Genomic DNA, 22,774 nt, shown 5'->3' with positions numbered 1-22,774 from the left:
TGCACTGCTAGGGAAGAGGATTTCAGAGATTAATTGACTGAGATTGTGAGACTGCAGTCAGTATTAAACTTGTGATGATCTTGTACCTGAAGCACGTTCATCCATTCAGCTATTAGTAGCCTATCTGTTCTCGATGGATCTTCCGTGATCCTTCCCGCGCTGTCAAGTGAAGCGGCGCAACATCAGCAACATCAGTTTCTCACAGGCTACTCTCTCTCTGTTTGGGTGTGAGATGATAAAATACAGACTGCGTCCGCTATAATACGGAACGCAATTCTAATCCTTTAAATACCGGATGTTACGGACTGTTGGCAATTGTTATGCGACATATGATGAAAGTTTGTCAATCAACATGTGGACCTAACCGGCCCAATTTTTGACCGGCCCAGCGGGAACTCTCCCGATCTTCCCGACTGCCACTCCGGCCCTGCTGCTAAGTTAGTTCGTTAGTTTAAAAGAGTGACTGAATTTGACTTGGGTACTGTTAGGTTTTAATATATGTACCCTGTTTCGGCCACAAGGGGGTACTGTACTGTTATTTTTCCTTTCTCTCTTCTAGTAGAACCAAAAAGAAAAGTTTAAAGCCATGGATCTATTCACAGTAGGGACATCTTAAATTTTTGATGGGAATGACAATGAGGCTGTGAGGGATAGACAGTTTCTTTAATGGGTTGTGGTGTTGTTTAAAGCTTTTTTGGATCGTTCTGCTGATGAAACATTAAAAAAAAAAAAAAAAAAAAAAAAAAAAAACACCTTTCCAACAAATGTTAGTAGACAAAAAACTCCAGAAAGCATGTGATCTAGGAGCTTTATACAGCTTTACATTACATGCCATTGAAGAGATGGTATGTCAATCCCTCACAGCCTTGTTTAATTCACATCAAAAATCAAATATAGCTCTACTGTGAATAAGGTCTATTTGATGGACTTTTAACAAAATACATCTGCACCATTTTGGATTTTCTCTCTTATGCCCATAGTTTGCTCTCAACATTGGTCTTCAGTTTCACACTCCTGAGGAATTCTTCTTGGGCTGGAAGCCGGCTCAGTTCAGCATGCCAACTTTTGACCCTGTAAAGGATTTGTCTTTTTCTGTTGCTATTATGAATTATTCTTAATGTTTTATTTATGAATATATGCTTAACCATGAATCCAGTTTAGTTGTGTTTTGAAGTGACATTTATACTTCCAAAGTGTATGCATGATTATACTTTTTTTTATTCCATTTTCTAGAGAAATTTAGACACTAAAATGCGTCTTTACGATCCTCCTGATGCCACCCTCACATCTACCAAACAGGAAGTCATTGTTGCAGTGGGATTCCCTGGATGTAAGCCCTCTTTTGTGATTTGTATCGGTGTTTGTGTTTTTCTTTGTGTTTCTTCCAGGTGAAGAGTTATGATTGAACCCTTTTTTTTCCTCCTTTTGCAGCGGGCAAATCTACCTTTTTCCAGACACACATCATTCCAAAAGGCTATGCATATGTGAACAGGGTGAGTTCAAGCTCTGCCCTAACACGACTTCCTGTACATTAAGCGAGCTCAGAGACTCGGAGATTTTTAAGAGCAATATTGAGCACAACTAGTAGAGAGAATTTATCACAACATTAGTCAAAATGTGGGTGAAAGGTTGATTCCTGAAACTTACGCCACAACTACAATGCATCAATGTCATTGCAACAGATCACAAAATATCAAACTTTTTGGCATTTGTTTTAAAAAAAAGATGTCACAAAGCACACTTTACAAGCAGTACATTTAACAAAATTGTTTAAATTCTGGAACGATTGACAAACTTTAAAATGAAGAATAAAATGTATTTATTCACTTTCTGTTTGTCAGATGTTAGAGGATCATATCCATAGTTAATTTTCTAAACTTCATGAAAGACTTCAGACATCCACTAAAAATCACTTTGAGGTTAGGCGAGCTAGCTGTCTTAAAAGTTATGACTAGCTTGTTAGAAGTCATTACAAATTTTTTTTTTTGTATCTGAACAGGGAAAAAACACATGAAATCCAAATTTCACAAGCCCAATCCAAACCTATGGCACCTGGGAAGTTACCTGTAAGAGGGAAAAAATGAACAGAACCGTAAAATCTGTGCCCACAATTTTGCAATTCATACCCTTCGTTTGTAAACCGTGCTCACAGATTTGTAAACCGTTCTCTCGTTTTAATAAATCGTGTCCACGGTTTTATAATCCATGTCCTCAATTTACTAATCTGTACTCTCAGATTTGAAAACCATACCCACGATTTCACAATCCGTACCCACGGTTTAGCAAACTGTACTCACGCATTTGTAGCCTTTCCCTCATTTTTGAAATCTGTGCAGACTCTAAACAAGCACAAGCTCCCAGGTATGTGGTTAACAAATCTTCTTGTAAATTGTTTTATTGTGGATAAGTATTAAGTTTAATACTGCAAATTGTCTTAGCTGCATGCTTAAAGTGATTCTCCATAATTTGGTGTGGGGATGGCATAGACAACAATTTGATAAGAATAATGTCTGTCATAATCTTGTCCTTCTGTTTATTTACGATATTCTCATATTCTCCCTCGAATTTCTATAGCCAGGAATACATGCATACTTTTAATAAAATATCATTTTACCCCCCACAGTTTTTTGTATGGTAAAGGTTCCTTACAAAACACATTTAGCGTTTTCATGCCCAAGTCACTCAGTAACCAGCCCAGAAGCATACGCCTCCATTCATTCTTGTTGTGCCTCTTTTAGTTTGCAAAACCGTGGGTACGAATTGTGAAATCATGGGTACTGTTTACGAATCTGTGGGATCGAATTGCAAAATTGAAAGAACGGTTTACGAATCTGTGGGAACGGATTACAAAATTGAGGGAACGGTTTACAAATCGGTGGGAACGGATTGCAAAATTGAGGGAACGGTTTCCAAATCTGTGGGAACGGATTGCAAAAGTGAGGGTACGGTTTACGAATCTGGGAACGGATTGCAAAATTGACAGCCCTCTCCTTCCTGTTATCTGTTTGTGTGTTTGTCTCTGTTTTGTGTTTGAGGGCATGGCTCTGTTTGTGTTTTTGTCTACCATGCACTCTTCTGACTGCTTGTTTGCCCAAGCCATGCCTCCTCATTTAGTCCATGTCAGGTAGATTGTCTGCACCTGTCCCTCATGTGTCTTCCTATATATATTGTGCCTTCTTTCCTCTTGTGTTTGTCAAATCGTTTTGTGAAGTTGGTATTGTTTGTAAGGTTTATTAAGTCTGTCGGTTGGTCTGTCAGTACCTGTTTATATCTTGTTCCTGTTTTTGGTCAGTCCTTGTTATTTGTTCCTGTTTACATTCATCTGTTTTCTCTCCCCTGTGAGAGTTTTTTGTTAATCTTTGTTTCAATAAAGTTTTGTGTTCAATCATTTCTGCAACTGGGTCCTCCTTCCTGCAATAAAAATGTAATAATACTGTACAGACCCTGTATAAAAACATCACTAGTAACGTTTCATTGGGAGAGGCATTAAACAAGGATGTCCTATTTCACCTTTTTTATTTTTGTTGGTTGCAGAGCTTTTTAACTTCTATACTGTTTGAATATCAAGGGGATTCAAAAAGCAGACCATACTATTTTAATCAGTCAACTTGCAGATGATACCTGTATGTTCTTGAAAGATAAATGGCAGGTCTCCATTATCTTAGATGCGTTAAAACTGTTCTCAGATGCCTCTGGTCTTTCTGTTAATCAGAGTAAGACTGAGATTATGGCAGTTCATAATTCAGACATTTTAGATGTATATGGAATTAAGGTGAAACAAATGGTTAGATATCTTGGTATTTTAATCAGTGTCCAACTGAAAGAGTTGAAACTAATTTCAAAAAGAGTTTACATAAAGCAAAGAATGTTTTTAACTGTTGGTCCCAGAGGGCGTCTACTGCTTTCAAAGGCTGAAAGCATTTCAAGACTGGTGTATCCTGCACTTTGTATGTCAGTTCTAGAAAGTGCTCAGCTGTTGACAGGGCCTTATTTAAGTTTATTTGGAAGAAGACTGAATATGTGAAAAGAAAAACAGTCATAAGAAGTCTCTCAGAGAGTGGATTCAAAGCTCTCGATTTCAGTACTATTAATATCATTTTGAAAATCAATTGGATAAAACATCGCTTGGCTCAGGAGAATACTCTATGGTTTTATATCCCCAATCTGGCTTTTGAAAAGTGTGGTGGGTTAAAATATTTGCTTTGTGTGATTTCAAATGTAGCAAACTTCCCATTAAGCTAGCAAATTTTTAGAAGTAAGCACTGGACGTATGGAAAATAGCTTTCAAACACAATTTCTCCCCACACTCATGTATATTTTGGAATAATCAACATGCGTTATCTAAGAACAAGACTATGCTTAAAAAAAGACTGGCTTAAAAAGGGAATTATTTTTGTTTCAGATTCATACTTGCGAGCAATTTATCTCTTTTTCAGGGATTTTGTCTTCATTTAGAGAATATAATTTGGTTGTGAAAAGCATTTCCCCTAAAGTGCTTCATCTTGCGAAAGCACAATTCAGGTACAATTCTGTAGTTGTGCAGGTTCCAAGACTTTGTATTGGTGGTATTAACATCTTGGATAAGAAATTTAGCAATTTTCACATCAGAAAGTGTCTCACACAAGATTTGAGATGTTCCCCAAAAGCACTTGTAAAGTGGAAAACAAATTTTCCTATGCTTTCCATAGATAAGATTTGGTCCGAGATGAATACACTTTTACTGCCCAATAAGGTAAAGGAAATTCCTTTTAAAGTGTTGCATAGATACTATCCCTGCAATGCTTTCCTTAATAAGTTTAAGGTAGACATCTCACGGCAATGTTCTTTTTGTAATCTTGAATTGGAAACTTTTATACATTTATTTTGCACCTGTAACCACACTAAGGACTTCTGGACCCAGGTATCTATGCTAATATTTGATGCATTTCATAAAATAATTGCAATAGAGGACACTATGATCCTGTTCTTGGTCTGTAACACTGGCTTTCTCATAATTGATGACACTCAAATTAATAACTCTTCTTGGGAAATTGTATTTGCATAAAGCTAAGGTAATGTCTATTAAGCCCTGTTTTAAGTTATTTTGTATAGACTTGAAAATGTTTTACAACTCAAATGCATTGACAAGTAATAAGAAATCAACCAAAACATCTCTTCTATTGAAAAAAGTAATTTTTTAAATTACATTTTTTACTGTATGACAAAGAATATGTGTAAATTGCCCAAGAAAAAATATTTTTGTCAAACGAATATTTGCATGCATAATGTGAAGATCTGTTTTGTATCCCCCAGTAAGTAATATATATGTCTGTGCATTTTTGTGAAACAGATAGAAATCAATGCTTTATGGTTAAGTTGACAGTCTTTTACAGTATGTATTACATGTAGTTTGTAGAGTTTATGAAGTATATGTAGTGTTGTAGACACGTCCCATCTGTAATGATAGCATTTTTATTTCTGCTTGAATTTAGCCTTAAAAAATAATAATGTCAAGGCAATTTGTTACAGACATCCTTACAGCTAAGACAGATGTTTAAGAATATAGATGGTTTTGTAAAATGTTCCCCGACTGTTTTTTTTTTTTTAGCATGCAAGTCTTTTGTCTTAATTCTGAATATTTAAAATTAAAGTCACATTTTATTCCTCACTTTGATACAAATCAATTACCATCTATAAGCTTACTAAATGAAAAAAGAAACACTTAATACATTTATTTTATTTGACCCTCCAAGTAAGCATCAACCATTATACTTAACCTTACACCTCAATTACATCAAAATTCACACTGTCATTTTTTTTTTTTTTTAAGATTTCTCAGATGTTCTTATGCATACTGGCCCATAGGATGGTCACTCCACTCAGGAAGATGAGAGATCTTCTCTTCAGTGCTGGGCTGGATGGGCCAACCCCAGGCTTTGAAGAAGGAGGACAGATTCAGGTTCACCACCTTGGAGAAGGTCTCAGCATATAGATTCATCTTGCCTGCATTGTCATTTGGCACTCCACTCATATCATGGTAGGCGGAAAAAACTTTCTTGAAAGCATCCCAGCCAAATTTGTCTTGAAGCTTAGGGTGTATAAAAATATTAGGGTAAGACATAGAAATAACAGAGTGGATATATCATTAACATTTCACAATAGCTTCATCAAAAATTATTTAATTTTCCTCCATCATTTTTTTAATCAAATTTGAAGAGAGTTTATTAATGTAGCATTATTGCTTTGAACTTTGTCTTAAATTATACTGTTACATTATCAAAATTTAAACATTAAAACATTTAAATGTTGAAAAACATGTTTAACTTTTACAACCAACATTGTAGGCAGTCTGTTCATACCTGCATATAAGTCTCCAGCGATGTCCACATACTCCAGTTTTTTAAATCTCTGCCACCTTTGGCATAATCCCGAGCACGACATTGTCGGTTTTCTAGGGACATGTTTTCATGTGCATTAGCCCTGTTCAAACCCAGCACTTCCTCATGTATGTACACTGACCACAGGTTGCATGTGCACTCAGTGGTATGTGGAGGAAACTCCCAAACTCCACGCTGCTGGTTATGACCCAACTCATGAATAAATCCCCAGAGACCACTTTTACGGGCTGCCTCTGGGTTCAATAGTCCAGGGGCAGAGCTGGAGTGCATCATGATGGGATATCCAGAATGCATAAAGCCTGAAAGGGAAAAGGGGGAGTTTGGTGTTTAATAGGCCTGCTAGGATCACCATGACAACCACTGCACCGAGGTGGTGAACTGCCACCAGCGATGTGCAGCTAAAGGCATCAACTTACAAGACCTTTCGAAAACCTGAAATAAAGAAATAAAATAATAGCATATCATGAGTATAGTAAAGAATTAGAGCCTTTGTTTCTGTGTTGTCGATTCTTCATGCTAGAGGCTGTTTAATTTTCAGTTTTTTAGTGACTTTAGGATTTTGCGCAACATAGCACATTGTAACGGCACTGGCCTATTCACAACTCAATTTACGCATAGCTCACAACTTGTTCAAGTCCAATTATGCCCTCGCTTTGTCTGTGCAGATCCGTGCAATAGGATTTATATTGAATGTCACATGACCAAACCGGAAAACTGGTCTCATCACATCCACTTGTCGGAGAAAGCAGTAACAGCAGTTTAAACTGACGGCGATAGCTATGGACTTTAAGGTAATCAGCTAACCTAGCTAGTGCTTTTTATTGTTGGTGTTGTATTCTATTTTAATATCCGAGTATTACTGAGAAGAAAATGTCTTTGTCAAGACCAATAAAGTACCAGATGCGGGATAATCCTAAAAGTGATTTCTGCTGTGTACCTCAATGAAGGCATCTTGAGTAAAACAGCGCCATATTCAGCGTAGCACATACAGAGGACCTGAACCGGAAGCAATGCGACCTGTTTTACAGAATACAAAGATTGTTGCGTACAACTCGTATTCAGCAATAGTTCAGTTGTGCATTTGCTTCATTTTCTGTTTAGATTAATGTCATATAGGATGCATTTGAAAAAAAAGTTGATTAACTCTTCAAGCGCTTCAGTTTATCATTGTTCAGCTCTTTCATCTCCTGCAGTTCAGATGGTGCAGTCCTCAAAATACTATGACTGGATCATTAGTTTTATTAAAACAAGATTTTTCTACTTCTAAAAACATTTTTTAGTGCATTGGTAATATCTTGCACTGTTATTTATTTCTCATCATATATTCGTCAACAATATCTTTTAAGTAGAATTATTTAATTATCCTAATGATGTGTATTTTTTCCTCTCATCTTTGTTAATGGAATCAAAACACACCTCAATCAATTCTGCAGTAATTTTGTTATGCAAAACTTTTTTGGTGGGAAACATCACAACCTCAGTGAGATCCTCTCAAAAACCAGACAATCTTTTTTACCCCCTTATTCAAAACATCTGACAATTGAAAAGCTTTTCAGCCAAGGACTGAACCACCATTTAATTATTGTCCATCTGTTTACAGATATATAGTAGTTCTGAATATTTGAGTTTAGCTGTATTGACAGATATTGACATTCTGGAATAGTTTTTATCCGTTGATGTTTACATGTTACTGTCGTATATGACAGGCTATTGGACATTTTAAAACCAATGCAAACTATTTATTATTTTAATTTTTTTGTATTTTGTAAAATATTACAAAGGATTTAATTTCTATTCCATTTTCAATTATGCACTTTTTAGGAGTTTGATCCACGGTGAACACGTGATTTGCATGTAATATTCGGTGGCCACTTTTCAATTTGAAAACTACTGTCATAGGCGGAGCAGCAGTTTGAAGTGAATCTTGCTGAGAAAGTTAGATCTTATAAACAAGTTCATTGCTAGCTACTACACATCCAGTTTAATAGTGCTGTCATTTAAACATAATTCTATTAAGTACTGAGTAGAACTGAGAACCCCCTTGAGTACCAAGATCTGTTACCACCACAGTACAGCAAGAACAGATGTGAAGTATGCACAACAGAACCACACGTCTTGCAATAAATTGGCCAAGCACTCACATCTGCATAGTTGTATAGAGTATGTTTCTGGCCTTAGTGTTACAATCATTTTGGTGGCTCTTTACCCTAACAAAGACACTTTGAGTATTCAATAGTACCGCATACCGCAAGAGATCTGAACATCTGCAACAAATCGCTCCTTGCGGGGGAACTTGGCAGGCTTTGCCGCCAGGTCAGCTACGCCTCTCATTATGGAATCCCAAAGTGAAGCCACCTCATCGGGGCGGTCCAGATTCCTTATCACTGCTGATTCCAACGTGATGATGATGTTCTCAAACTCAAGCTCTGCCCAGGGGGCTGGTGCCTGACGGATCCCACCCACCCAGTCTGCAACACTTGTCTCTCCTAAGGGACGAGCAAGTTCAGATTCCAAATTTTATCACACACCTTCATGACTTTTGATGCGACAGTGTTTAAATGAATCATATTTATACACACATTATAAATGTAAATAAAAAATGTTAAAACCGATAATTTCAAGGTCATTCAAATGGTGCTCATTGAATATTCATTCAGCTTTCTTACCAGACTTGAAGTATGGGGCCTGAACTGCGGTCTGCACGACAATTTCTACCCCCTCCACTTTGCAGTTGGGAGGTGCTATTAGGTAGATGAGCCCTCCCCACAGATTCCAGAGCTGGACCATTTCTGTGTTCAAGGGGAATCGCTCACAAACCACAGGCGCCCGTTTCAGAACATTTGCGCCACCAATGTTATCTGTCTGGCAACCAATCTGCACCTGCATGGAGTGATACTTCATTTAATGGCATGCGCTCTCAGAACCTTTCATGTGCAGTGAGGTTGTAGGATGAGTATATCTATACAAGAGATACATCGCTTGATTTCTGATGGAAACATGTTTGAATTAATGCACTATAGTGTATAAACTTTTCTGATCACCTTCCAATTTTTCCCAATGATCTCTGGAGGTAGTGCAATGTATGACTTCATACCAGGAGAAAGATATAATCCTGTGCTTATCCATTCTTCACAACCTGAAACAAGTCATTTAACATTTAAGAGACAATTAACAACTTGTATAAAACAAATTAATGGTTGTTAAACTAAACTGGGCTTTTTTGTCTTCAGATTGTTAACCCAGGGTCATTCTAAACCCTTGGTAAACATAATCCTAGGTTTTCTTGTTCCGTTTTGTTTCCATATTTTACCGTAAGTTAGTAATTAGTTTTTTATCCTGAGTTTGCGTTTTATTTGCATGTTGCTATTCAGTTTCTGATTAGTTGTCTTTTGCTAAATAGCTAGCTGTTAAGGGGCTTTCACATGACTTACGTCGGGAGTTAATGCACCGCTCAACACCAGTGTCAAGTGCCACTTTGATCTCCACATGAAAAGCGCTGCAGAAAATGTCTTATTTTAATTTTAGCACCCACATTGTGATTCGTTATTGAAAATGTCTAGTAATTATTGGCTGAAGCTTCAAATGTATTACAATGCTTGACAACCGTTTTTTGGTGTAACCCCATATTGTGGTGCCAAGGGTGTACAAAGGTATGCTCTGAAGTAGGGTTTCTTAACCCAGGGTTAAAAGAGGTGCTAACCTTTTCAAAATTACGTTTGTGAAACGCTGCTTAACCCAGGGTTGAAAGTGTCTTTAACCCAGGGTAAAAAAATTATGCGAACACAGGGTTTACCTCAGTGTGAAAAGCCCTAACACTTGCTATTTAAAAAAAAGGAATAACCTTTCCCCCTTAATTTGGCAGGAAAACTTTCGCACCTGCAGTGTCGGCATTGATGCGAACTCTTGCATTGGACACAGTGGGTAGGTTGGGCCTGTCCTTGATGATGTAGGGCAGGAGGGCATCAGGGTCAGGTGAGACTTTGTAGACTTCGTTCCCAACATGGAGCATCAGATAGTCCTTGGCACTTTCAACAGGACAGTTACTACACACCTGCGGAACTCCTACCTCTTTCACCATGTCAGAAAGAAGCGCTACCATTGAAGTATAGGCAGCACAGTCATAAGCCTGCATGCGGAGGTAACTCGCACAGTCACTACCAAGTTGCTTCAAGCAGCTCTGTTCTTGAGCAGTCAGTTCCTGCCCCTGGGTTACATGTTCAGCAAAACGCTGCAGCATGTTGCGAAAGTGGTACCCCTCTCTACAGCTAAGCTCTACATCTGGGGCTTTGTATAGTCCTCCACTCAAGGTGTTGCCCAAGATACACAACCCCATCTTATTAAGAATGTGATTTCCAGGGTATTCAGTCATCACATTGGAGCCACAGTGGGTCTGGGCCCAATACCAGGCATGACCCCCAATGAGAAGACCACCACCTTCAGCAACAAAATCTTGGATCTGTTCACACTGGGCATCACTGTAGGAAGTGCAGACATAGACGCTAAGATCTTCTCTGAAGCCAGTCAACTGACAATCTAGACCAGATTTGATCAGTACATTCTTGGCTTCTGTAAGGCTGGGTAGGACCCCGATAACACCCTTACGACCTTCATCAAGCCACTGGATAGCATTGACCATGAAAGTGGACAGAGCTTCACGGCCCAGGTAGCCTTCATGGGTTGCCACAATTACTCGCCCTTGGCCATAGTAGGCACCAGCAATGAATGCTTTTCCAGCTTGGGTGACTCCAATAGGAAATGCTAATGGTCCATGCACCATCACTTCAGATGGCAAAGCCCCACCTTGGATGTCAAACTCAGGCACACCTTGTAGCAGGAATTCTAGGTCACACTTAAAATCCTTCCCTATTCTGAAAAAGAACAATAAAACACCATTAGAGAAACATTTTAAAACATTTGCATGTTTAGAAAAATAATGGGTAAAAGACTCAAATGTATGCAGAACGTACGATACAGCTAGCCAACAAGAAGGGATATTTCTAGGCACAGGAAATGTGCCAGGATCCCCGGGGTGTTCCGAGAAGTAAATTCCTGCAACACTGCACACCTTGTTTCCAGGAAAGTTTAGCAAAGTGTTATCTTTTGGATGTGCCTCAGCCCAACTCCAGGCTTCACCTGCAATTAGTAAACCGCCCCCAGCTTTTAGGAAAGCAATCAAATCCTTTGCACAGGTCTCAACACTGTAAGCATCAGAGACATATATAGCTAACCCATTCCGAAAGTCTCCAATCTCTGTCTTGATGTGGGAGTAGACCAAGTTATCAGCTACTGAACAGAATTTCTCCTGAATCCCTACAATGCGGTCTTCACTAGTACATGGCATGAGCCACTTTAGGGCATTTTCTACCAGGCCAGGGAAGCGTGTTAGGTATTCCTCATGTCCCAACACCACCACACGTCCCTGACCATAACGAGATGCAGCCATCAGGACCTGACCTCTTGGATTCATGGCAAGTGGAAAGGCATGGTCACCGATTAGTACAAGGTCACTGGGCACTGCTTTCCCTTCTAAATCAAGCTCCTCCAGTCCAGACATGAGAGCGTAGTAGTCCTCTTCACGTGCCATGGTGCTTTAGTTATGTTTAGTTAATGAGGCTTTTTCACTCTCAAATTACAGTAACTTTTACTGGGTATCACAGTTGGATTTGTTCCACCAGCGCTTATGCATGCAGTAGTGACACCAACTGGGTTTCAGCCCTACACAAAGAGAGAAAAAGTTACATACTGTATTATGAAACTACTAAAATAAAGCATAACAGCAGCTTTTTAACTGCTTAAAGCTTACATTTGTAAAGGCAATTCATTTTTGTGTAGGAAATTAGTTTTTCTGAGCCCAAACATGCTACAGTGATAAATCTTTGGGTATTATCAGAGGACTCCCTGATACCAAATGATACCAAATGTTTAAGAGTTTGGCTATGACAACTTCCTCTCCTTGGTCTATAAGTATGGATTTAAATGTCTCACAGTTCAATTTAGCACATCAAATTCAATATGAATAAAATGTTCTTTTTCAATAAACAATTTTTATCATATGTATTTTATGCACCAAACACTATATTACAATTTAAAAAAGGGAAATTGTAAAACTTTTTTGTAAAATGCTGGGTCTCAGGAATCATAATCATAAAAGTTTGTAATATAAGGAGATCTTTTTAATGACAGAGTAGGCTGCATATATGAAAATACACAGAAATATTAGTTCACACTTTAAATTTATCTTATAAAATGTATGTCAGAATTTTCAAAGCTCTGTTTTTTTTTTTTTTTTTTTTTTTTTGTGGTGGGCATGAATGGAATGTAATAGATTGAGAGATATGCCTCAAAAGCCTAATGTATCATATTTGATACATGGATTTCAAAGGGGGGGTTTCAGTAAAATAATATTCAAAATTTTAACCAACCAAAAGTTTCTTATATTCAGAAAATACTCATTTTAAAATATCAGTAACAATATAATAATTACTGTCACTTTTACTTTATTAAAATAAGCTGTAATTTAGGCATGGCAAGTTTATTTATATAGCACATTTCATACACAATGACTTTTCAAAGTGCTTTAAACAATTAAAAAAATAAAATATATATTTTATATAAGATTCATAAAAACATTTTAAAATCAGTGAAGAACAAGAAATAAGAATAAAAAGTAATAGGATAAATTAAAAAAAGTACAAATTATTAAAATGAATAAAAAAGAAAAAGAATACAGAAATAATGATCAATAAGTGCAGCACAGTGCTCAGTGAATAAATGCACAGCTAAACAGATGTGTTTTCAAACTAGATTTGAATGTGGCTACTGTTGGAGCACACCTGACATCTTCCGGAAGCTGGTTCTAGCTCAGGTGGCATAATAGCTAAACGCAGTCTCACCTTGTTTTGAGTGAACCCTTGGTATTTCTAACTGACTTGATCCTAATGATCAGAGGTCTGATAGGTTTATATTCAACAAGCATATCTGCAATGTATTTAGGTCCTAGGCCATTGAGTGATTTATAAACGAGTAATACTACTTTAAAATCAATTCTAAATGTAAATGGAAGCCAGTGTAAAGACATGAGGACTGGAGTAATATGCTCAGGTTTTTTGGTTCAGGTAAGAATCCTGACAGCAGCATTTTGGTCTTTTTGGGAATAATGGTCTTTTTGGGAAGGTTAGTGAGAATTCCACTGCAGAAATCAACCCTACTGGTGATGAATGCATTATCAGGTTTCTCTAAGTCTTGACTGGATACAAAACATCTCATTCTCGCTATATTTTTTAGATGATAATAGGCCCATTTAATTATTGATTTGATGTGACTACTGAAACTAAGGTCTGACTCCAAAATGACACCAAGATTCCTTTTTTGTCTTAAGACCCCTGGAGTCAAGGTATGTGTTCACCTTGGGAATTTCGCCTTTGTTGCCAAATACAATGACCTCTGCCTTGTTGTTGTTTACCTGGAGGAAATTTCGGCACATCCAACTGTTAATTTCTTCAATGTAAATGCACAGAGAGTCTATAGGGCTGTAGTCATTTGGTGATAGGGCTAGGTAAATCTGGGTGTCATCTGCATAGCTATGGTACGCAATTTGGTTATTTTTGATAATTTGGCCTAGTGGGAGCATATACAGGTTATACAGGAGAGGTGCAAGAATTGAGCCTTGTGGGACTCCACAAGTCATGGATGTCCACTAATATTCCTAGTTCCCTATGTTCACATAGTAGCCCCTCCCTTCTGAATATGACCTGAACCAGCTGAGGACCATCCCACTGAGCCCAACCCAGTTTTCCTGTCTGTCTAGGAGAATTTTGTGGTCAACAGTGTCAAAGGCAGCACTGAGATCTAGTAATACCAACATTGATATTTTGCCTGAATCGGTATTTAGCTGACTATCATTAAGTATTTTTATGAGTGCCGTCTCAGTGCTATGATGCGGTCAGAAACCAGACTGGAAATTGTCCAAGTAGCCATTCAAAATTTGTTCAGCTGATTGAAAAAAAAAAAAACTAGCAAGGTTTACTGTTAGCCTTTTACCATCATGTGCTACTGACAATTTTTTAGTTATGTTTTTCTTCCCCATAACTAATTAAAACTCTTCATTGCCTCAACTTTTATGGACTTCTTATATAGGAGCGTGGCATGATTGTTGGTGCCAGATCATTCTATTCCGAGAAGCGGGTTGGCTCTGTTTTGGCGGCATGAGGGGGACCTACACAATATTAGGCAGGTGGTTTTAATGTTGCGGCTGATCAGTGTGTATAATATATATATATATATATATATATATATATATATATATATATATATACAGTTGTGCTCAAAAGTTTGCATACCCTGGCAGAAATTGTGAAAGTTTGGCATTGATTTTGAAAATATGACTGATCGTCTTTTATTTAAGGATAGTGATCATATGAAGCCATTTATTATCACATAGTTGTTTGGCTCCTTTTTCAATCATAATGATAACAGAAATCACCCAAATGGCCCTGATCAAAAGTTTACATACCCTTGAATGTTTGGCCTTGTTACAGACACACAAGGTGACACACACAGGTTTAAATGGCAATTAAAGGTTAATTTCCCACACCTGTGGCTTTTTAAATTGCAATTAGTGTCTGTGTATAAATAGTCAATGAGTTTGTTAGCGCTCACGTGGATGCACTGAGCAGGCTAGATACTGAGCCATGGGGAGCAGAAAAGAACTGTCAAAAGACCTGCATAACAAGGTAATGGAACTTTATAAAGATGGAAAAGGATATAAAAAGATATCCAAAGCCTTGAAAATGCCAGTCAGTACTGTTCAATCACTTATTAAGAAGTGGAAAATTCAGGGATCTCTTGATACCAAGCCGAGGTCAGGTAGACCAAGAAAGATTTCAGCCACAACTGCCAGAAGAATTGTTCGGGATACAAAGAAAAACCCACAGGTAACCTCAGGAGAAATACAGGCTACTCTGGAAAAAGATGGTGTGGTTGTTTCAAGGAGCACAAAATATGACGATACTTGAACAAAAATGAGCTGCATGGTCAAGTTGCCAGAAAGAAGCCTTTACTGCTCCAATGCCACAAAAAAGCCCGGTTACAACATGCCTGACAATACCTTGACATGCCTCACAGCTTCTGGCACACTGTAAACACACGGGGCAGTGGTAGCTCAGCGGTTAAGGCTCTGGGTTACTGATCAGAAGGTCGGGGGTTCAAGCCCCAGCACTGCCAAGATGCCACTGTTGGGCCCTTGAGCAAGGCCCTTGACCCTATCTGCTCCAGGGGTGCCGTATCATGGCTGACCCTGCACTCTGACCCCAGCCTAGCTGGGATATGTGAAAAAGAAGAATTTCACTGTATATGTGCAAATGTATAATGTGTGATAAATAAAGAAAATTATAAATTTGAAAATTATAAATTATAATTAATTATAATTTGGAGTGACAAGACCAAAATAGAGCTTTATGCTCACAAACATAAGCGCTATGTTTGGAGAGGGGTCAACAAGGCCTATAGTGAAAAGAATACCATCCCCACTGTGAAACATGGTGGTGGCTCACTGATGTTTTGGGGGTGTGTGAGCTCTAAAGGCACGGGGAATCTTGTGAAAATTGATGGCAAGATGAATGCAGCATGTTATCAGAAAATACTGGCAGACAATTTGCATTCTTATACACGAAAGCTGTGCATGGTATGCTCTTGGACTTTCCAGCATGACAATGACCCTAAGCACAAGGCCAAGTTGACCCTCCAGTGGTTACAGCAGAAAAAGGTGAAGGTTCTGGAGTGGCCATCACAGTCTCCTGACCTTAATATCATCGAGCCACTCTGGGGAGATCTCAAACGTACGGTTCATGCAAGACGACCAAAGACTTTGCATGACCTGGAGGCATTTTGCCAAGATGAATGGGCAGCTATACCACCTGCAAGAATTTGGGGCCTCATAGACAACTATTACAAAAGACTGCACACTGTCATTGATGCTAAAGGGGGCAATACGCAGTATTAAGAACTAAGGGTATGCAGACTTTTGAACAGGGGTCATTTCATTTTTTTCTTTGTTGCCATGTTTTGTTTTATGATTGTGCCATTCTGTTATAACCTACAGTTGAATATGAATCCCATAAGAAATAAAAGAAATAAACCAAACCATAGGGTTCACCACCCACGGTTCGAGAAGCATTGGCACCGCGGTCGGTTCACCTCACGTTTAATGACACATCTGGAGCACAAGTTTTGGTCAAGAAAACAAAGCATCAAACAGACAGGCAAAGTTACAACCTCCGCTACTGCACCTGAATGGATCTGTAAATGGATACGCTCCACCTGTGTTTCACGTGGGTCAACTTGATCACATCACTGTTTTGCAAGCATTGTGTGTCGTCGAAAATGGCAAGTGGAGAAAACGAAACGTTGATAGAGAAGCCCCCTGCATTTCTCCTTTCTGGGAACATTTTCTTTTTGCAGTCAATTACAACAGCAATGGTAAAAAGACATTTACAAAACAGGCACTGTTTGCACACATCGCTCGACACGAGCGCTGTATACTGGTAATATATGTCAATAATGTGCGTGAGGGTTTATTTAAAACGCGTTTCCTCATGCGGCTGTAATCTATCACAAGCGTTAATAATGCGCTTTGATTAATGCCATTAAGATGCCGTTATAGTAATTGATACATGATTAATCATTTACACTGACATCACCCAGGGAAAGAGCCGCAGGTGAGCCGAAACTGCACACACTCCCCTCCATTTTTAAGCAGGCACTCAGTGCTAGTTTGGACAGACATGAAACAATAACTAAAGCATTTGGGGTGTTCATGTGGGATTTCCATGTATGATTAAAATACTTGAGCAGCGTTATCACAACATCCCTTCTCGTATGCATTTTAATAGCAAGGTTATTCCTTCTGTAGTGATGTACAGCTTCTGAATATTGAATATGTTGAGATGAGTTGAATTGCGCTTTATGTTGATGCATGTAGTGTATTAGTGCAGGTATTAAATTAAAATGTTGATTTAGTAATTAGAGAAAATGTTTGTTTGTTTTTTTTTTGTTTTTTTTAAGTTAAGGACCCTGAAAAAAATTTACCATGGTTTTACTATAGTAATATTGTAGTAACCATGACTACTGTCACCATGGTTTTCTGAGCAGAAATCATGGTTTTGATACAATTAATCATGGTTTTATAACAGTAATACTGTAGTTTCTATATAGTAACCATGATTTTACTATATATTGTAACCATGACAGTAACCATGTTTATATTGTGGTTATTATGATTTTACTACAAATGCCATGGTTAAACTATGGTTACTGTTGTAAAACAATGATTGTTATTTAAGGGCAAACCTGATACAAACTGAACCGTGAGAAATTCGAACCGTTACACCCCTAACATAAACACACACACACTCACACACACGCATTTTCTTATGACTGCTCTTGGATGTTTTCTTTTTTGTTATAGCCCTATTTGTTGTCCTGCCTATTTTTCTGCCACAATCATCACAGCCTGTTTTCCTTAGGGAATAATAGTGCAATGTTAATTGGGCCAAGAAAACAGCGCATAGATTTCTGAATAAAACACTTTTATATAATGAGCCTAATTTACATAGAAAAGAGGCATGTTTGAACAGAAAAGAATAACAAAGACTTATTTTAAATACTACAGACGCAACGCTTCAGTGCTGATTACTCATGCTTAAATTATATTGCGGATGATTAGTCAATAAGATGCAGTTTTTTTGTGCTGAAATAACACGGGCAACTGTGGAGCAACTGAATTTGCCCCACAGTGTTTACAGTTTTTCAGGAAATCAGACTATGACTGGCTTACTTATAGTTTTCTCTGCATATTAAAATGGGATAGAAGAAAGTATTTTAACATCGGAAAATGTTACACACTTCAGCTTTAATATATGCAAACATTTGAGTGTACAATATTATAATATGTCAATATAATATTAAATCCATCAAATGTATATTAAGTATTCAGCAGGTTCAATCTAAATACTGCATTCATCCCTCAAGCACAGACTTACCTACAGCGGAACGTGCAAATAAAAACAGATGGCATTCCCTTTAGCTCAGTGTAACAACTGTGAGAAAGTTTGTGGATATTGTGCCTCACCCATAATTACACATTCTCCATTTTGTTTGTTTATTCTGAAACCACACTCAACCAATCCCGCTGCAGCAGTGGAAAATATATATGCTAAAAACACCAATTTGTTCCTTTTCATACAGACTGTTTGAGGTAAACTTGTTTGTTCCAGCATGCTTGTTGACTCATGTTAATGAAATATATATATATATATATATATATATATATATATATATATATATATATATCTTACATGACATGAGTAGTTTTGAGACAAAACCAAATTACAAATTTAAATGGTGGGAACAGCATTATGCAGAGTCAACTGTGCAATTAATCATATTTATCATGTCACATAATTAGCAGGATATCCTGTTGCATTTTAATACTTATGTAAACGAAGGTTTGTCATCTAACAGGCGTAAACACTGCAGAGGAAACAGACTGAATAGTCTCATTCTGAGTATTGTATTGTCTTTGAACTACTGGTTTTCAGTTTCTGTACAAACAAAGCATTAAATGCCTTGCCTCAGACAAAAAAAGCATTCGGAAAAAAGGTGCTTTTATAGAAGTATTGCTAAAAAAAAAGTTCTGTTGCAGTACCACAGTATAGTGATGATATCAGAAATACCATAGTACATAGTAGTACCCCAAGAAATACCAAAGAATGGTATTGCCATGTCCAAAACACCATGGTTATACCATGGTACTTTGTTTATTTACCATAGTTTCTGCAAAAAAACCATGGTACTGTGACAGAAACATGTTACAGTAATGGTCTCAGATGGTAATAAATACCATGGTACTGAATGAAAACCAATGATTCTGCTATACTACTATACTACTCTAACTTACTCTTGAAACGTGGCATTTCAATTTTGTAAATATACTTGAATTTTACCAAAGCCTTTCTAGCAAGTCAGTCCACTGTCGGCCATCTTTGGGAGGCTATTTCCAGTCATGCCAGTGCAGGTCCTATCTACTTGAATGGAGAAAGACCAAAATCTCAAAAATGGTTGGTCAAGATTGCGATCAAAGAACATATTTCAAATCAGCAATAAAATCTGACAATACTGGTATCATAAATGGGAATTCTTTACCTAATTTTACGCTAAAAACTCAATTTTCCTGGCTTGTATAGCTAATGCACATGCGCGTTCTAGAGCTGACTGAGAGGTGATGTCTGTCTCTAAAAGGTGATTGGCTCTTTTAACTGTTTAACTTCCTTTCTACATCTGTTGACCATTGGGCGCTCAATGCTCCTTGGTTGAGCGTTCCAATTTCTCCCATTCATTTTAATAGAAGTGGACCATCTCTGCTAAATAATCTCTTGCTGTGTCCCAAATGACACAATATGCACTTACAAAATGTACTATGCACTCGGGGGCCTGGGTAGCTCAATGGTAAAGACGCTGGCTACCACCCCTGGAGTTCGCTAGTTCGAATCCCAGGGCGTGCTGAGTGACTCCAGCCAGGTCTCCTAAGCAACCAAATTGGCCCGGTTGCTAGGGAGGATAGAGTCACTTGGGGTAACCGCCTCGTGATCACTATAATGTGGTTCGTTCTCGGTGGGGCACGTGGTGAGTTGAGCGTGGTTGCTGTGGTGGATAGCGTGAAGCCTCCACACGCGCTATGTCTCCGTGGCAACGTGCTCAACAAGCCACATGATAAGATGCACGGGTTGATGACTCAGACACAGAGGCAACTGGGATTCATCCTCCGCCACCTGGACTGAGGCGAATCACTACGTGACCACGAGGACTGAAAAGCACATTGAGAATTGGGCATTCCAAATTGGGAGAAAAAGGGGAAAAATCCACAAAAAAAACAAAAAAAGAAATGTACTATGCACTCAGCCATGTAGTTTATGAATTTTCAAAGTGTAGTATCGTCCCAAATGGAACACTTAATGGTTTTTTACTACACGGAAGCATTCACCGTTTAACAGCTGACAGAAGTGACGTTTCAAATCCAAGCGTTGTGTTACTGCTAGCTTTAGTGCACTATTCACCCTCAGTTCAACACTTATATCTCAATAATATACATATTCACGCAGCATGGTATGATAGTAAAGCATTTAACTCAATTTTGTAAGGTGCTGTCTTCACAGAAGTTTCACTAGTTGTCATATTCTCCATTATTTATAATTGTTTTGCCATATCACCATCACTGCCGGTAACTCCACCCCTTCCGCTATATATGGCAAGCCACGTGTGCTGAGTGCATGAAGTGTCCAACATTCCTTACTCCATTTTGACGGTTGAAAAAAGTGCATCATCCAGCTGCTCGTAGTACACTTCTTTTTGATGCATTTTCAATGTAAACATACTACTCGCACTAATTACACTAAAACGTGCATCATACGGGTTCTCGTAGTACACTTCTTTTTTGTTGCATTTTCAATGTAAACATACTACTTGCACTACTTACACTAAAAAGTGCATCATACGGGTTCTTGTAGTACACTTCTTTTTGTTGCATTTTCAATGTAAACATACTACTTGCACTACTTACACTAAAAAGTGCATCATACGGGTTCTCGTAGTACACTTCTTTTTGTTGCATTTTCAATGTAAACATACTACTCACACTACTTACACATCAAAATGACGTAAAATAGTGCAGAAGTTTGCGGTTTGGGACGCACCTTCTGATTCTACTCAGAACTGTCTAGTTTAAAACGTTATGGATGGAGGAAATCGAACATTTGAAACGGTTAAACAGCACTGATGAGGGAAAGACTAAACTAACCAAAGTAATAAGGAGTTATCCATGGTCTTACCTATGCTTAAGGCATTGCACTGTAAATATAAGGGCAAGTAAAAGGGCTTTAAAGTCTGGACCTCCAAGATGTATGGAAACATTATGGACAAAGTTTTTCCTCCTGTGTAATGTATGATTTTTATTTATTTATTTATTTATTTTATGAATGATGTAATTACTTTAAGTCTAGAGATGCACTGTATCCCATATTTACTCTCAAACTACACAAGAAAATGTAGAAATCCTGCTCCCGAACTCATTAAAATACATGTTTTGGTGCTGTTCTTTAAAAAAAAAAAAATAATAAATCCTACTAAATATTCATAGGTGATTTATGAACATGAATCATAGAAATGCCCCTCCTATGTGTAAAACAAAATAGACATGTACATATTTTTTATTTCTGTGCATTTATAGCTTATGGTTTGATTCTAGCCCCTGATGTTTTCAAATCCTAGAGACGCCCCTGATGTACAGTAACACGTACTATGGTGTATGATACTCAAATGTACTACAAAGAATACCATGGTGCATGACCAAAATCATGGTATTTCCTTGGTACATTTCCAAAAGTCATGATAATAACATGGTACATTTTAGGTAATGTTGTTACTACTATAAAACCAATTGATACGAAACCTGTTTTAAACAGTGCAGGAAGCCTTAAGAATATTTTTGTCATTATTCTTTATTTTTTTTGATGACAATGCTGACTAATACCCGATAACTATGGTATTTTGGCAAAACAATATAGCTACCATAGTAAACTTTTGTAAGAGATAGACGAGGTATGGGTCTAAACGACGAGGGAACCAAACTACGAACGCTGTTTCGCGTCGGAAATATGTACGTGCCGCACTCGAGAAGCTTGTCCAACTCAAAGTCCTTTTCAAACAGTTCAGTCACACCAAGTTAATGTACAATTTTCTGGTTATCGGTAAGTGATACTTGACTTTTATCGATGCATTAGTAAAGTCTTCGTGCCCGTTGCTAATATGCTTTTGGGAAACTTTGTCCTGCAGTACACATAGTCTTAACATATCAATCGTCCGACTTAATACTTTTGTTCTGTTGGTTGGTTAAAATATCCCTCATAAGCCTTAGATAGACACAACAGATTGGTTATTTAACCTGGAGTTCAGTAGTTCTCACCTGTGAATGAAGATGCAGTGCGCTCTAGCAAGTGTCAATGGAGCTCGGGTGGAGCTGGCTGATGGTCGAGCATTTATATTTGGACGAGGTCCTGATTCCAGAGTTGCAGATAAAAAATGCTCAAGGCATCAGGGTGAGTTCTGGGATTACACCCATACCAGTTATGCAAAATGCCATATGTGTTATGTTTGTGTGTCTATTCATGGAGTTTAACGAATGTACAATTCTTGATTGTCAGTGAAACTTGTGGCCGACTATGCTAAACAGGAAGTTCTGGTTACACAGGTAATAATGCTCTGCATGCTACAGTTGAATAGATTAGAATTTAAAATAATCTTTTTGAAATTATAAGTAAAGCATAAAGGATACCTGTTCAAAGCAT

At 37.9% G+C, this 22,774-nt stretch overlaps 2 protein-coding genes across 5 annotated transcripts in view; one reads left to right on the top strand and one right to left on the bottom strand.

The window, feature by feature from the left end:
* pnkp (polynucleotide kinase 3'-phosphatase) overlaps positions 1-22,774 on the top strand; it is a 62,117-nt gene that overhangs the window by 26,931 nt on the left and 12,412 nt on the right. Inside the window, exons 1-3 of one of the 4 annotated variants that reach the window (XM_051665982.1) lie at positions 22,076-22,177; positions 22,405-22,525; positions 22,631-22,677. The exons of 1 other annotated variant lie outside the window; for it this stretch is intronic. In XM_051665982.1, coding sequence (XP_051521942.1) covers positions 22,405-22,525; positions 22,631-22,677 — 168 coding nt within the window. In that variant the 5' untranslated portion in view covers positions 22,076-22,177. Of the gene's footprint in view, positions 1-22,063; positions 22,526-22,630; positions 22,678-22,774 lie in introns of those variants that run through there. 2 more of the 4 variants (XM_051665979.1, XM_051665980.1) reach the window with 2 other exon arrangements.
* LOC127422444 (TRPM8 channel-associated factor homolog) lies at positions 5,434-22,541 on the bottom strand. Its single transcript, XM_051665965.1, has 8 exons — positions 22,393-22,541; positions 11,345-12,092; positions 10,254-11,245; positions 9,419-9,513; positions 9,044-9,257; positions 8,624-8,863; positions 6,339-6,676; positions 5,434-6,067 (listed from the first exon to the last, which is right to left on the bottom strand). The coding sequence occupies exons 2-8, from the start codon at positions 11,959-11,961 to the stop codon at positions 5,825-5,827; spliced, it is 2,739 nt and encodes a 912-aa protein (XP_051521925.1). The 5' UTR covers positions 11,962-12,092; positions 22,393-22,541; the 3' UTR covers positions 5,434-5,824.

Source organism: Myxocyprinus asiaticus, chromosome 31 (assembly GCF_019703515.2).
Source record: "Myxocyprinus asiaticus isolate MX2 ecotype Aquarium Trade chromosome 31, UBuf_Myxa_2, whole genome shotgun sequence".
In the NCBI taxonomy this organism is placed as follows: Eukaryota; Metazoa; Chordata; class Actinopteri; order Cypriniformes; family Catostomidae; genus Myxocyprinus; species Myxocyprinus asiaticus.
This window is presented reverse-complemented; position numbering and strand designations above follow the sequence as displayed.